Source organism: Lynx rufus, unplaced genomic scaffold (assembly GCF_022079265.1).
Source record: "Lynx rufus isolate CCGP_SWC_20201006 ecotype Redwood Valley unplaced genomic scaffold, mLynRuf1.p SCAF_28, whole genome shotgun sequence".
Taxonomy (NCBI): domain Eukaryota; kingdom Metazoa; phylum Chordata; class Mammalia; order Carnivora; family Felidae; genus Lynx; species Lynx rufus.
This window is the reverse complement of record NW_025814843.1, coordinates 2,726,376-2,741,414: the sequence shown is the minus strand read 5'-3', so window position 1 is coordinate 2,741,414 and position 15,039 is coordinate 2,726,376. Positions and strand designations below refer to the sequence as shown.

General features: G+C 39.3%; 1 protein-coding gene across 2 annotated transcripts in view; it reads left to right on the top strand.

The window, feature by feature from the left end:
• The window catches only part of AKAP10 (A-kinase anchoring protein 10), an 85,060-nt gene that overhangs the window by 51,053 nt on the left and 18,968 nt on the right, over positions 1–15,039 (top strand). Inside the window, exons 8-10 of one of the 2 annotated variants that reach the window (XM_047089640.1) lie at positions 97–233; positions 2,708–2,852; positions 4,670–4,843. In XM_047089640.1, coding sequence (XP_046945596.1) covers positions 97–233; positions 2,708–2,852; positions 4,670–4,843 — 456 coding nt within the window. The remainder of the gene's footprint in view (positions 1–96; positions 234–2,707; positions 2,853–4,669; positions 4,844–15,039) is intronic. The other variant, XM_047089641.1, reaches the window with a different exon arrangement.

The window sequence follows — 15,039 nt, the reverse complement described above, 5'->3', positions numbered from 1 at the left end:
GTGTCCTGTATTTTAATGGTTGGACTTAGAGATTAGAGATGGGGAGAGAAATCTGTTTATGGTCTTTTTTTCTTCTTTTGTATTTTTCCTTCCTAGTACATGGAGAAAGAGGATGCAGTGAATATCTTACAGTTCTGGTTGGCAGCAGATAACTTCCAGTCTCAGCTGGCTGCCAAGAAGGGCCAGTATGATGGACAGGAGGCACAGAATGATGCCATGATTTTATATGACAAGTGAGTTTTGTTGATGTATTCAGCGTTTGGCAAGTGTTTGTTATTTGATAGGTACTTCAGAAATAAAGATGAATAGATTCAGTCCTTGCTGTCAAGGAGCTCACAGGGAGTAGCAGAAAAGCTACGTTTCATATGGTGTGTATAGTTTTAGGACTGTTAGAACAAAGGTCTTGGGGGAATAGGAGGTCTGTGTGTGGCAAGAAGGTTGATGGTGGTGGAGTTCAGGGAGGGTTTCACAAGAGAAAGATGAGAATTGGATCCTGAAGAACAAATTGAAATTTGCTAGCCAGAGAAGGCAGGAAAGAACATCCTAGGCAGAGGGATTGGCACAAGCAAAGTCAGAGAAACTTAGGGGAATGTGGCACTTTCAGGAAACTTGAGTTTGGGTAAGTAAAACTTGGGTAGGGAATATAAGCAGAAGATGGGGGCACCTGGGTGGCTCAGTTGGTTAAGTGTCCGGCTCTTGATTTCGGCCTGGGGCACAATCTCACAGTCAGATGACTGAGGCCCGCATCGGGCTCTGCATTAGGCGTGGAGCCTGCTTGAGAGTCCCTCTCTCCCCTTCCTTCTGCCCGGTCCGCACGCACGCGCATATGCACACGCTCTCTCTCCCCTCTCTAAAAAATAAAAAGGAAGATGAAACTAACTGGGATATATTAAAAAGGGTCTTGACTCTCTATAGGCGGATCATATTTTGTGGTGCAGATCTGCTCAGCCTGGTTCATACTCAGTGAATAATAGTTTTTCACTTGTCTTCACTGCAAACGAGAGGATGGCAAAATCTTACAGTGAACAGACTGAAAACATTTGGTCAGTTAAATGATAAGGCCAGCGCCCGTATGCTGTTCATTTAATTTTCCATATTCTGTAAAGAAAAGTAATATGCTATTTGTATCCACAAGCAACTGCTAAGAGGATAACTTGATGGTAGAGGAGAATCCATGGACTGTCAGGGTTGGGAGAGAGCCAAGTGCATCTAGGTCAGTGATTCTTAAACATTGCTCTGCAAGTTCATGCTGGGCTGTCTGTGTGAAAATCACCTGGGGGCTTGTTAAAAATAGGTTTCCAGTCCTCTCTGAGAGAGATTCTGATTCAGCATGTTTGAGGTGTGACCCAGGAATCTTTATTTTTAGAAGATTCCCCAGATGATGCTGATGAATAGCCAGATTAGGGATCTAGTCCGATTTTCCCATTTTGCAGATGAGAAAATGAAGGCCCAGAGAGGTAGTGACTTTCTCAAAGTCACAGGGCGAGTTAGTGGCATAACTTAAGCTGGAATACAGTTCTTGATGTTTTCTCACTGTTTATTTTAGTATAATGTATTTGTGGGAAATATTATATAAGAAATATTGTTACATGGACGTTGAAACAGCAGATGTTTACATTTAGAAATTTGGTCTGAGATGCTCCAAAATTCCAATCATGGAAGAGTATTTACCAACTTACTCATTACAAGATGGGAGACTAACTTTCTGTTAAGAAAAGGCTGATAACAAAAAATATATATGTATATTTTTTTATGCTGGAACAGAAAAATGGTACTAGTAGTGAGATCCTGGCTGGAGGTCAGTGACCCCACAGAGCAGAGAGTCTGTTTTCCTACTGGATCCCATTGTCACATTGGGAGCCTTTTGTAAATGAAGGTTACCGTATGGCATCCCACTCGCACTGTCATTTTGTCAAGTTCATTGGGCCATATTTGACTTTACCAATCCCTGTTTGTTTTTATGTCTTCTGTATATTATGTATGTAACATCACAGTCCTATCTAATCAGTCTTTATTTGTATCGTAGACAGGATTTAGAAGTCCCCAAGATAGTATTTTTCTTTTAATCCTCCTTTTTTTGGTATCCACTTTATAATCAGCTTACCAAGACACTAGTTTTGCATTATATCTTAAGAAGTTAGAAATCTTTGAGGTATCACTGATCAGTTACTCCTTCTCCTTTCTGCACCCAATCATCAAGTCCTGTTATCCTATCCAAATACATCAAATCCACCTACTTGCCCCTCACTGTTCTTTTGTTTTGAATTCCTACTTGTACATTACTTGGGTCTCTTAGTTATGATGGCATGTTCTTATTGTGGCCTATGCAGAGATCTTTTCTGCTCCCTTTCCAGGGGAAATAACTGTGTCTTACCCTCCTTTAAGTCGATTTCTCTCTCCCAAGTGCTGAACAGAGAATGGGTACCCATTCAATGTGTGTGATTGATTGATTTCTTTGTCTCAGTTGACCCTCAGAAAACTTAAACAAGGGCTAAGGATGACAGAAGGAGATAATACAAAGGTAGCAAGTTGACTTTAGGGCCGTGGGAATCAAGGTTGCAGCCCAGCTGTCAGCCAGTTCTAGAGTCCTAGGTCTGCAGGCTGAATCAAGTAGCCTCATAGAAGATTCTCTAGTGTAGGTACCAAAAGTTGCTTCTACTGGCTGTGGAATTTGGTTTTACTTTCTTTGGCTGTCTTTGTACCATAGGTACTTCTCCCTCCAAGCCACACATCCTCTTGGATTTGATGATGTTGTGCGATTAGAAATCGAATCCAATATCTGCAGGGAAGGTGGGCCACTCCCTAACTGTTTCACAACTCCATTACGTCAGGCCTGGACGACCATGGAGAAGGTAACCAAGAACTTCAAAAATATTAAAACCGCAAGAAGTTTTTACTGGTGAAACCCAGAAAACATAACACGGGAAAAACCAAATGTAACAGAACAGTGGAAAATGGAAAGAGTGGAGCATAGTGATTAAGAGCAGAGGCTTTGACTCTGACTTGGTATGTATTCATCTTAGCCTTTATAGGCTGAGTGACCTCAGGCAGTTACTGAAATTCTTTAATGCCGTTTTCCTCACCGGTAAAATGGAGATAGTATGGATACTTAAAGTTATTTTAAGGATTAGAATGAGGTAAGATGGATGCAGTTACTATTAATGTTACGCCTGACACATAGTAAGCATTAAAAAATGTTAATGGCTATTGACATAGCCTGTTGTTATCACATTTTCAAAAATGATTCGATAGCAATATTGGGTGAAGTTAGCCTAGGGGTGTTCCAGATATTTCATCAATCTGTCAACAGGGCTAGAGTGCTAGTTTTGTGTATCATAACTTCTGGGGTATCACTGATAGCTTATTAATAATAAGGTGTTGGAATTTGTGAATGATTTATTCTTCTAATGAACTAGAGCAGATTTTGCCAGGAATTGCACAGAGCCCAGGATAAGCCCATGAGGTTCTGTTGCTTATGTATGTCATGTGTATCTAGGTGGGAAGGGGTTAAGTAAGCACTGTAATAATACTACACATAAAAACTGAATTTCAGGAACATGGAAGAGTTACATATAAAATTCAAATCATTAAAATCTAGTGCTAAACTGAGTAGAGTATCAGCTATGGCCCAGGCATAATTTTTTTTAATTAAACTAAATGAAATTAAAGTTAAAATCTTTCTGATCTTAAAGGAAAAGTTCCAGATCTGTATCATGTGAAGAGTGCAAGCTTTCTGGCTAAAAAAGAAAATTAAAATACACAGAAAAACAGAACATAAAAATATTTCTTATAAAATGTATATATGTGAAAGAACTTACACTGATTTTAAGAATACTATCAAGTAGATAAATGAGAAAAAGACCTAGATGGTTTGTTCATCAGTACTTTGAGAATTTCTGTGCTAGGTATTGGTGTTTCAGGGGTAAACGAAGAAATGTGGTTTCTGCCCTCTTGGAGCTCTGTCTATAAAGAAGGCACAAGTTAAAAACATGTTAAGTGCCACCGTCATGGGCTAAGTGCTATGAAGGAAAAGTTGGTGATAGGAAATGCCAGTAATAAGCATGGGAGCTTATTCAGCATCATTAATAATTTTTAAATGCAAAGAAAAACATCCATCATTAGGCACTTATTTAACAATGATTTGGAAAAACACAATCCAGTGTTGGAAAGCCGGTCTCAAAACAGACACCTTGATATATTGCCAATGATACAAATTAGCAACATCCTTCTGAAGAGTAAATTGGCCATATATATCAAAGTTAGAATGTTCATGCTGTTTATTAACTCAATAATCACACAGCTGGTAATTTAAGGAAATCAGTTCAAAAGTAAATTATCAATACATACACCTGGACTTTAATATTTATAGCAAACCAGAAAAATGTAGTGTCAGGTTATATTCACTCCCTGTATGTTTTCTGGTCACTAAGAAGTCTAAATATCAAGTCTATGTAATAGTTTTATGGCATGTGTTTTTTAGGGAAAAAAACCTACAAATTGTACTCTTAATTGTAGTCACAATGTAAACTGTGTATGAAGGGATAATACTTGGTAGTGTGACAAAATCATTTGTACCACCTGGTAGAACTGCGGGTAAAATTTTGTTTGCAAATAAAATTTTAGTCGTATTTGACTTCAACTTTAAAATAATGCTTGTCCTCTTTTTCAGGTCTTTTTGCCTGGCTTTTTATCCAGCAATCTTTATTATAAATATTTGAATGATCTCATCCATTCGGTTCGAGGCGATGAATTTCTGGGAGGGAACGTTTCACTGGCTGCTCCTGGCTCTGTCGGCCCTCCTGATGACTCTCACCCAGGCGGTTCCGATGGCTCAGCTTCTCAGGTATTGACCAGTTTGCCTCTGCCGTTAGGAAGAAAAGTGTACAAATCCTTTCCTTCAAATACCAGTAACAGATTCTGTGTGTAAGTTTTAGTTGCAGAAGAAACGAAAGAGAAAATAAAATTAGCCTACTTACTATATGTTCTAATCAGAGTATCTGTGGTGATTAACAGTATATTATATTGTAAGGTATTGTCCTCTTTCATTCAGGCCATTATTCTGCTTGACACTCCAGCTGGTGCTCTCCGTAATCAAATAATATGCATTTAGAGCCTCTGAAGAGCTATTTAGTGTAATTACTTGGGAAATTTTAGTGACTACACTGGGGATGCTTTTTTTTATAGAATAATTGAGTGAACGCCTAGATTTGTTAATACTGTATTTCACTGAAGAGCTTTTGATTTGATTTTATTTTTTTTTTATTTTTTTTTTATTTATTTATTTTTTTTTATATATGAAGTTTATTGACAAATTGGTTTCCATACAACACCCAGTGCTCATCCCAAAAGGTGCCCTCCTCAATACCCATCACCCACCCGCCCCTCCCTCCCACCCCCCATCAACCCTCAGTTTGTTCTCAGTTTTTAACAGTCTCTTATGCTTTGGCTCTCTCCCACTCTAACCTCTTTTTTTTTTTTCCTTCCCCTCCCCCATGGGTTCCTGTTAAGTTTCTCAGGATCCACATAAGAGTGAAACCATATGGTATCTGTCTTTCTCTGTATGGCTTATTTCACTTAGCATCACACTCTCCAGTTCCATCCACGTTGCTACAAAAGGCCATATTTCATTTTTTCTCATTGCCACGTAGTATTCCATTGTGTATATAAACCACAATTTCTTTATCCATTCATCAGTTGATGGACATTTAGGCTCTTTCCATAATTTGGCTATTGTTGAGAGTGCTGCTATGAACATTGGGGTACAAGTGCCCCTATGCATCAGTACTCCTGTATCCCTTGGATAAATTCCTAGCAGTGCTATTGCTGGGTCATAGGGTAGGTCTATTTTTAATTTTCTGAGGAACCTCCACACTGCTTTCCAGAGCGGCTGCACCAATTTGCATTCCCACCAACAGTGCAAGAGGGTTCCCGTTTCTCCACATCCTCTCCAGCATCTATAGTCTCCTGATTTGTTCATTTTGGCCACTCTGACTGGCGTGAGGTGATACCTGAGTGTGGTTTTGATTTGTATTTCCCTGATAAGGAGCGACGCTGAACATCTTTTCATGTGCCTGTTGGCCATCCGGATGTCTTCTTTAGAGAAGTGTCTATTCATGTTTTCTGCCCATTTCTTCACTGGGTTATTTGTTTTTCGGGTGTGGAGTTTGGTGAGCTCTTTATAGATTTTAGATACTAGCCCTTTGTCCGATATGTCATTTGCAAATATCTTTTCCCATTCCGTTGGTTGCCTTTTAGTTTTGTTGGTTGTTTCCTTTGCTGTGCAGAAGCTTTTTATCTTCATAAGGTCCCAGTAATTCACTTTTGCTTTTAATTCCCTTGCCTTTGGGGATGTGTCGAGTAAGAGATTGCTACGGCTGAGGTCAGAGAGGTCTTTTCCTGCTTTCTCCTCTAAGGTTCTGATGGTTTCCTGTCTCACATTTAGGTCCTTTATCCATTTTGAGTTTATTTTTGTAAATGGTGTGAGAAAGTGGTCTAGTTTCAACCTTCTGCATGTTGCTGTCCAGTTCTCCCAGCACCATTTGTTAAAGAGGCTGTCTTTTTTCCATTGGATGTTCTTTCCTGCTTTGTCAAAGATGAGTTGGCCATATGTTTGTGGGTCTAGTTCTGGGGTTTCTATTCTATTCCATTGGTCTGTGTGTCTGTTTTTGTGCCAATACCATGCTGTCTTGATGATGACAGCTTTGTAGTAGAGGCTGAAGTCTGGGATTGTGATGCCTCCTGCTTTGGTCTTCTTCAAAATTCCTTTGGCTATTCGGGGCCTTTTGTGGTTCCATATGAATTTTAGGATTGCTTGTTCTAGTTTCGAGAAGAATGCTGGTGCAATTTTGATTGGGATTGCATTGAATGTGTAGATAGCTTTGGGTAGTATTGACATTTTGACAGTATTTATTTTTCCAATCCATGAGCAGGGAATGTCTTTCCATTTCTTTAAATCTTCTTCAGTTACCTTCATAAGCTTTCTATAGTTTTCAGCATACAGATCCTTTACATCTTTGGTTAGATTTATTCCTAGGTATTTTATGCTTCTTGGTGCAATTGTGAATGGGATCAGTTTCTTTATTTGTCTTTCTGTTGCTTCATTGTTAGTGTATAAGAATGCAACTGATTTCTGTACATTGATTTTGTATCCTGCAACTTTGCTGAATTCATGTATCAGTTCTAGCAGACTTTTGGTGGAGTCTATCGGATTTTCCATGTATAATATCATGTCATCTGCAAAAAGCGAAAGCTTGACTTCATCTTTGCCAATTTTGATGCCTTTGATTTCCTTTTGTTGTCTGATTGCTGATGCTAGAACTTCCAGCACTATGTTAAACAACAACGGTGAGAGTGGGCATCCCTGTCGTGTTCCTGATCTCAGGGAAAAAGCTCTCAGTTTTTCCCCGTTGAGGATGATGTTAGCTGTGGGCTTTTCATAAATGGCTTTTATGATCTTTAAGTATGTTCCTTCTATCCCGACTTTCTCAAGGGTTTTTATTAAGAAAGGGTGCTGGATTTTGTCAAAGGCCTTTTCTGCATCGATTGACAGGATCATATGGTTCTTCTCTTTTTTTTTGTTAATGTGATGTATCACGTTGATTGATTTGCGAATGTTGAACCAGCCCTGCATCCCAGGAATGAATCCCACTTGATCATGGTGAATAATTCTTTTTATATGTTGTTGAATTCGATTTGCTAGTATCTTATTGAGAATTTTTGCATCCATATTCATCAGGGATATTGGCCTGTAGTTCTCTTTTTTTACTGGGTCTTTGTCTGGTTTAGGAATCAAAGTAATACTGGCTTCATAGAATGAGTCTGGAAGTTTTCCTTCCCTTTCTATTTCTTGGAATAGCTTGAGAAGGATAGGTATTATCTCTGCTTTAAACGTCTGGTAGAACTCCCCTGGGAAGCCATCTGGTCCTGGACTCTTATTTGTTGGGAGATTTTTGATAACTGATTCAATTTCTTCGCTGGTTATGGGTCTGTTCAAGCTTTCTATTTCCTCCTGATTGAGTTTTGGAAGAGTGTGGGTGTTCAGGAATTTGTCCATTTCTTCCAGGTTGTCCAATTTGTTGGCATATAATTTTTCATAGTATTCCCTGATAATTGTTTGTATCTCTGAGGGATTGGTTGTAATAATTCCATTTTCATTCATGATTTTATCTATTTGGGTCATCTCCCTTTTCTTTTTGAGAAGCCTGGCTAGAGGTTTGTCAATTTTGTTTATTTTTTCAAAAAACCAACTCTTGGTTTCGTTGATCTGCTCTACAGTTTTTTTAGATTCTATATTGTTTATTTCTGCTCTGATCTTTATTATTTCTCTTCTTCTGCTGGGTTTAGGCTGCCTTTGCTGTTCTGCTTCTATTTCCTTTAGGTGTGCTGTTAGATTTTGTATTTGGGATTTTTCTTGTTTCTTGAGATAGGCCTGGATTGCAATGTATTTTCCTCTCAGGACTGCCTTCGCTGCGTCCCAAAGCGTTTGGATTGTTGTATTTTCATTTTCGTTTGTTTCCATATATTTTTTGATTTCTTCTCTAATTGCCTGGTTGACCCACTCATTCGTTAGTAGGGTGTTCTTTAACCTCCATGCTTTTGGAGGTTTTCCAGACTTTTTCCTGTGGTTGATTTCAAGCTTCATAGCATTGTGGTCTGAAAGTATGCATGGTATAATTTCAATTCTTGTAAACTTATGAAGGGCTGTTTTGTGACCCAGTATATGATCTATCTTGGAGAATGTTCCATGTGCACTCGAGAAGAAAGTATATTCTGTTGCTTTGGGATGCAGAGTTCTAAATATATCTGTCAAGTCCATCTGATCCAGTGTCTCCTTCAGGGCCCTTGTTTCTTTATTGACCGTGTGTCTAGATGATCTATCCATTTCTGTAAGTGGGGTGTTAAAGTCCCCAGCAATTACCACATTCTTATCAATAAGGTTGCTTCTGTTTATGAGTAATTGTTTTATATATTTGGGGGCTCCGGTATTCGGCGCATAGACATTTATAATTGTTAGCTCTTCCTGATGGATAGACCCTGTAACTATTATATAATGTCCTTCTTCATCTCTTGTTACAGCTTTTAATTTAAAGTCTAGTTTGTCTGATATAAGTATGGCTACTCCAGCTTTCTTCTGGCTTCCAGTAGCATGATAAATAGTTCTCCATCCCCTCACTCTGAATCTAAAGGTGTCCTCAGGTCTAAAATGAGTCTCTTGTAGACAGCAAATAGATGGGTCTTGTTTTTTTATCCATTCTGATACCCTGTGTCTTTTGGTTGGCGCATTTAATCCATTTACATTCAGTGTTATTATAGAAAGATACGGGTTTAGAGTCATTGTGATGTCTGTATGTTTTATGCTTGTAGTGATGTCTCTGGTACTTTGTCTCACAGGGTCCCCCTTAGGATCTCTTGTAGGGCTGGTTTAGTGGTGACAAATTCCTTCAGTTTTTGTTTGTTTGGGAAGACCTTTATCTCTCCTTCTATTCTAAATGACAGACTTGCTGGATAAAGGATTCTCGGCTGCATATTTTTGCTGTCTAGCACCCTGAAAATCTCGTGCCAATTCTTTCTGGCCTGCCAAGTTTCAAAAGAGAGATCAGTCACGAGTCTTATAGGTCTCCCTTTATATGTGAGGGCACGTTTACCCCTTGCTGCTTTCAGAATTTTCTCTTTATCCTTGTATTTTGCCAGTTTCACTATGATATGTCGTGCAGAAGATCGATTCAAGTTACGTCTGAAGGGAGTTCTCTGTGCCTCTTGGATTTCAATGCCTTTTTCCTTCCCCAGTTCAGGGAAGTTCTCAGCTATTATTTCTTCAAGTACCCCTTCAGCACCTTTCCCTCTCTCTTCCTCCTCTGGGATACCAATTATGCGTATATTATTTCTTTTTAGTGTATCACTTAGTTCTCTAATTTTCCCCTCATACTCCTGGATTTTTTTATCTCTCTTTTTCTCAGCTTCCTCTTTTTCCATAACTTTATCTTCTAGTTCACCTATTCTCTCCTCTGCCTCTTCCATCCGAGCCGTGGTGGTTTGCATTTTGTTTTGCATTTCCTTTAAAGCGTTTTTCAGCTCCTCGTGACTGTTCCTTAGTCCCTTGATCTCTGTAGCAAGAGATTCTCTGCTGTCCTGTATGCTGTTTTCCAGCCCAGCGATTAATTTTATGACTATTATTCTAAATTCACTTTCTGTTATATTATTTAAATCCTTTTTGATCAGCTCATTAGCTGTTGTTATTTCCTGGAGATTCTTCTGAGGGGAATTCTTCCGCTTGGTCATTTTGGATAGTCCCTGGTGTGGTGAGGGCCTGCAGGGCACTTCCCCTGTGCTGTGGTGTATAACTGGAGTTGGTGGGCGGGGCCACAGTCCGACCTGATGTCTGCCCCCAGCCCACAGCTGGGGCCACAGTCAGACTGGTGTGTGCCTTCTCTTCCCCTCTCCTAGGGGCGGGATTCACTGTGGGGTGGCGTGGCCCGTCTGGGCTACTTGCACACTGCCAGGCTTGTGATGCTGGGGATCTGGCGTATTAGCTGGGGTGGGAAGGCAAGGTGCACGGCGGCAGGGGGGGCAGGCTTAGCTCGCTTCTCCTTAGGTGATCCACTTCAGGAGGGGCCCTGTGGCAGCCGGAGGGAGTCAGATCGCTGCCGGAGGTTTGGCTCCACAGAAGCACAGAGTTGGGTGTTCGCGCGGAGCGAGCAATTTCCCTGGCCGGAACCGGTTCCCTTTGGGATTTTGGCTGGGGGATGGGCGGGGGAGATGGCGCTGGCGAGCGCCTTTGTTCCCCGCCAAACTGAGCTCTGTCGTCCGGGTGCTCCGCAGCTCACCCTCCCTTTGTCCTCCAGCCTTCCCGCTTTCCGAGCAGAGCTGTTAACTTATGACCTCCCAGACGCTAAGTCGCGCTTGCTGTCGGAACACAGTCCGTCAGGCCCCTCCGCTTTTGCAAGCCGGACTCGGGGGCTCTGCTTGGCCGGCGAGCCGCCCCTCCACCCCGGCTCCCTCCCGCCAGTCCGTGGAGCGCGCACCGCCTCGCCGCCCTTCCTACCCTCTTCCGTGGGCCTCTCGTCTGCACTTGGGTCCGGTGACTCCGTTCTGCTAATCCTCTGGCGGTTTTCTGGGTTATTTAGGCAGGTGTAGGTGGAATCTAAGTGATCAGCAGGACGCGCGGTGAGCCCAGCGTCCTCCTACGCCGCCATCTTCCCAGAATCCCTTGATTTTATTTTAAATTCTAGTGCCATTGCACATTTCCTCAACCCTTTTTTTTTTTTTTTTGGAGTACTTTCATGTATCAGACTTCTCGGATTCTCTCCAAAATCACGTTAAATGGGTTGTCCCCAAGAGAAGAGATTTAGGGAAGTGCTAAAAAGTTAACTGATTTTTTTCAAGTCACACAGTAAGTGTAGAGCCAAAACATATTCCCTGTCTAGTGTTCTTTGCCGTAATGTAGCATAATTGTTTTCTCATTACACTGTTGACACATAAATAAATAACACTTCAGATTTTTTGACACAGGGCCCTGGATAATTTTCTTAATTTATAAGACAATATTATTTATTACCATTAACAAAGCTCTCCCCAGTACCTTTTCCTCCTGTTTAGGTTACCTGCTGAATGTGGTTGCCATTTTGTTTTTTGATACAGGCTAGAGTGTTTTGTTTTTATTTAGGCACTTACAGGGTCTAAGTGCTGACCATAAAATATAGTTTTACATTATTGGTTGATGTATAATATATGTACAGAAAACTCCTATACTATATAGCTTAAAGAATTTTCATAAACAGACCTAACGCATGTATCCCAGTATCCAAATCAAGAAACATAACATTACCAGTATGTCATAAACTCTCTTGTGCCCCTCTCTAGTCACTATCCTCCCTGCCAGGTAGCTACTATCCTGATTTTGATGGTGTGGGTTAGTGTTACCTGTTCAGTTATATAATTGAAATCATTCCTTATATATTCTTTCTTTCTTTTCCTTTATTTCTTGCATACAGCTTTATTGAAATGGAATGCACAAATCATACAGTTCATTCATTTACATTACATAATACAGTGGTGTTTAGTATATTCATAGAGTTGCGTAACTGTCACCACAGCCAATTTAAGAGTTTTTCACCTAAGAAAAAAAACAGTGTGTCCTTTACTACCCTCCAAATCCTCCACTCCTCCAGCCCTAGGCTACTCCTAATCTAACCTACTTTCTATCTCTGTAGATTTGCCTGTTCTGGTCATTGGAGCCATATGATACGTGGTCTTTTATGACTGGCTTCCTTCACTTAGCATGATGTTTTCAAGGTTCATCCATGTTTAGGGTGTATCAGAACTAGTCCTCTTTTATGAACAAATAACATCCCCTTTTACACACATACCACATTTTGTTTATCCATCAGTTGATGGACATTGGGGTTGTTTCTCTCTTTTGGCTGTTAGGAATAATGCTGTTGTACAAGTTCTTGTGTGGATATAGGTTTTCATTTCTCTTGTGTATATACCTAGAAGTAGAATTGTTAGATCAAATAATCGTTCTATTTAACTGTCTTAATTACCATTGCTTGGGTAACAAGTTTTAAAATCAGGAACTGACAGTCTTCCAACTTAGTTCTTCTTTTTCAAGATTGTTTTGACTTCTCGAGGTCCCTTGAGTTTTCAAATGCATTTAAGGATCAGTTTGTCAACTTCTATGAAGAAGCCAGCCAGGACTCTGATAGAGACTGTATTGACTCCATAGATCAATTTGGGACATATTGCCGTCTTAACAATACTTAATATTGTAATCCATGTACACAGGATGCCTTTCATTTTTTCACATCTTTTATAATTTCTTCCAATAACATTTTGTAGTTTTCAAGTATCCATTTGGTATTTCTTAAGTTTATTCTAAATATTTTATTCTTTTTGATACTATTATAAATGGAATTTTTTTCTCATATTCACATTTTCATTGTAAGTGTATAGAAGTATAATTTTTTTAATTGAGATAAAATTCACTTGACATAAAGTTAACTATCATAAAGTGTATAATTCAGTGACATTTAGTATATTCACCGTGTTGTACAACCATTACTACTGTCTGGTTCCAGACTTTTCATCACCCCAAATGGAAACCTAGCTAATGAAACATAAAGCTGTCACTTCCCATGCCCACCTGTGTTTTCTTCTAAGAGTTTAGGCCTTGGATCCATTTTGAGTTAGGTTTGCATGTTGTGTGAGGTAAGGTCCAACTTTATTTTTTTGTATGTGGGTATCTGGTCCCAGGACCATTTATTGAGAAAACTATTCTTTTACCATTGAAGGATCTTGGCATCTTTGTCAAAAATCATTTGACCTTAGGGGCGCCTGGGTGGCTCAGTTGGTTGAGTGTCTGACTCTTGGTTTCGGCTCAGGTTATGATCTCACAGTTCATGGGTTCGAGCCCAGCATCGCTCTGTCAGTGCAGAGCCTGCTTGGGATTCTCTGTCTCCCTCTCTCTCTTTGCTACTCCCCCACTCAATCGCTCGCATGCACTCTCTCTCTCTCTCTCTCTCTCAAAATAAATAAACTTAAATTTATTTATTTATTTTTTAAATCATTTGACCTTAGATACATGGGTTTATTTCTGGACTCTCAGTTCTACTTCATTGATCTACATGTCTTTTCTTACGCCAATACTAATATTGTTTTAATTATTACAGCTTAATAAGTTTCGAAATCAGAAGCTGTGAGTCCTCCAACTCACATTCCATTCATAAGATTATTTTGGCTATTCTGGGTCCCTTGCAATTCCATATGAATTTTAGGATCAGGTTTACATTGAATCTGTAGATTGCTTTGGGATGTATTGCCATTTAAGTCTTCCAGTCCATGCACATGGGACGTCATCCCATTTATTTAAGCCTTTAATTTCTTTCATTGATGTTTTGTAGTTTTCAGTGTACAAGTCTTAATACCTCCTTGAGTTATTTTATTCCTGAATATTTTGTTCTTTTTGATGCTATTATAAATAGTTACTTTCTCCATTTCTTTTTCTTCACTGGTAATGCATAGAAATATAACTTTTTTGTGTGTTGATCTTGTACCTCAACTTTACTAAATTCATTTGTTAACTCTAATAGTTTTCTTGTGGATTCTTTAGGATTTTTTTTTTTTATATAAGATCATGTCACCTGCTAGTAGAAATAGTTTTCTCTCTTCCTATCCTCTTTGAATGCCTTTTATTTGCTTATCTTGCCTGATTCCTCTAGCTAAAACTTCCAGTACAGTGCTGAACAGAAGTGGTGAAAGTTGGCATCCTTGTCTTATTCCTGACCTCACGAGGAAAGCTTTCAGTTTTTAATCTTTTAATATGATGTTAGGTATGGATTTTTCATAAATGCTTTTTATTAAGTTGAGGAAATTTCCCAGTATTCCTAATTGTTGAATTTTTTTTTTTTTTTTATCATGAAAGGTATTGGATTCTGTCAAATGTTCTCTCTGTATCAATGGAAGTGGTCATGTGGGTTTTGGTTTTTACTCTGTTGATATGGTGTACTACATTAATTGATTATCAGACATTAAACCAACCTTGCATACCTGGGATAACTCACTTGGTGGTGGTATGTAATTATTTTTATAAGTTTGCTAGTATTTTGTTAGGGTTTTGCATCAATTCTTACGCTGATTTGTAGTTTTCTTTTCTTGTGATGTCCAGTTTTGGTAACTGAGTTAACAGTAGCCTCAAGGAAGTATTCTGTCTTCTTTATTTGGGTGCCTCTTTCTTTTTAATTATTTACCCCTTCTTAGCACATAAAGAGAACCCCATGTACTGTGGAGTGTGTTCTGTAAGCATCTGTTCCTATACCTTAACCATGGATATTAACCTATACGTGAGTCATGGGTATGAACCTGTACCTTAGTCACAGATTTTAAACACGTTCCTGCCTTTCGTTACTTTAAACAATGCTACAGTGAATAATAATCTTGCATATTAGTCATTTTGTTAAGCTGAGTCTGTCTGTAATTGAATTTTTAGAAGTGGAATAACTGAGAAAACACTTGGCTCTGGTATTTTATAGAAATAACAATTCT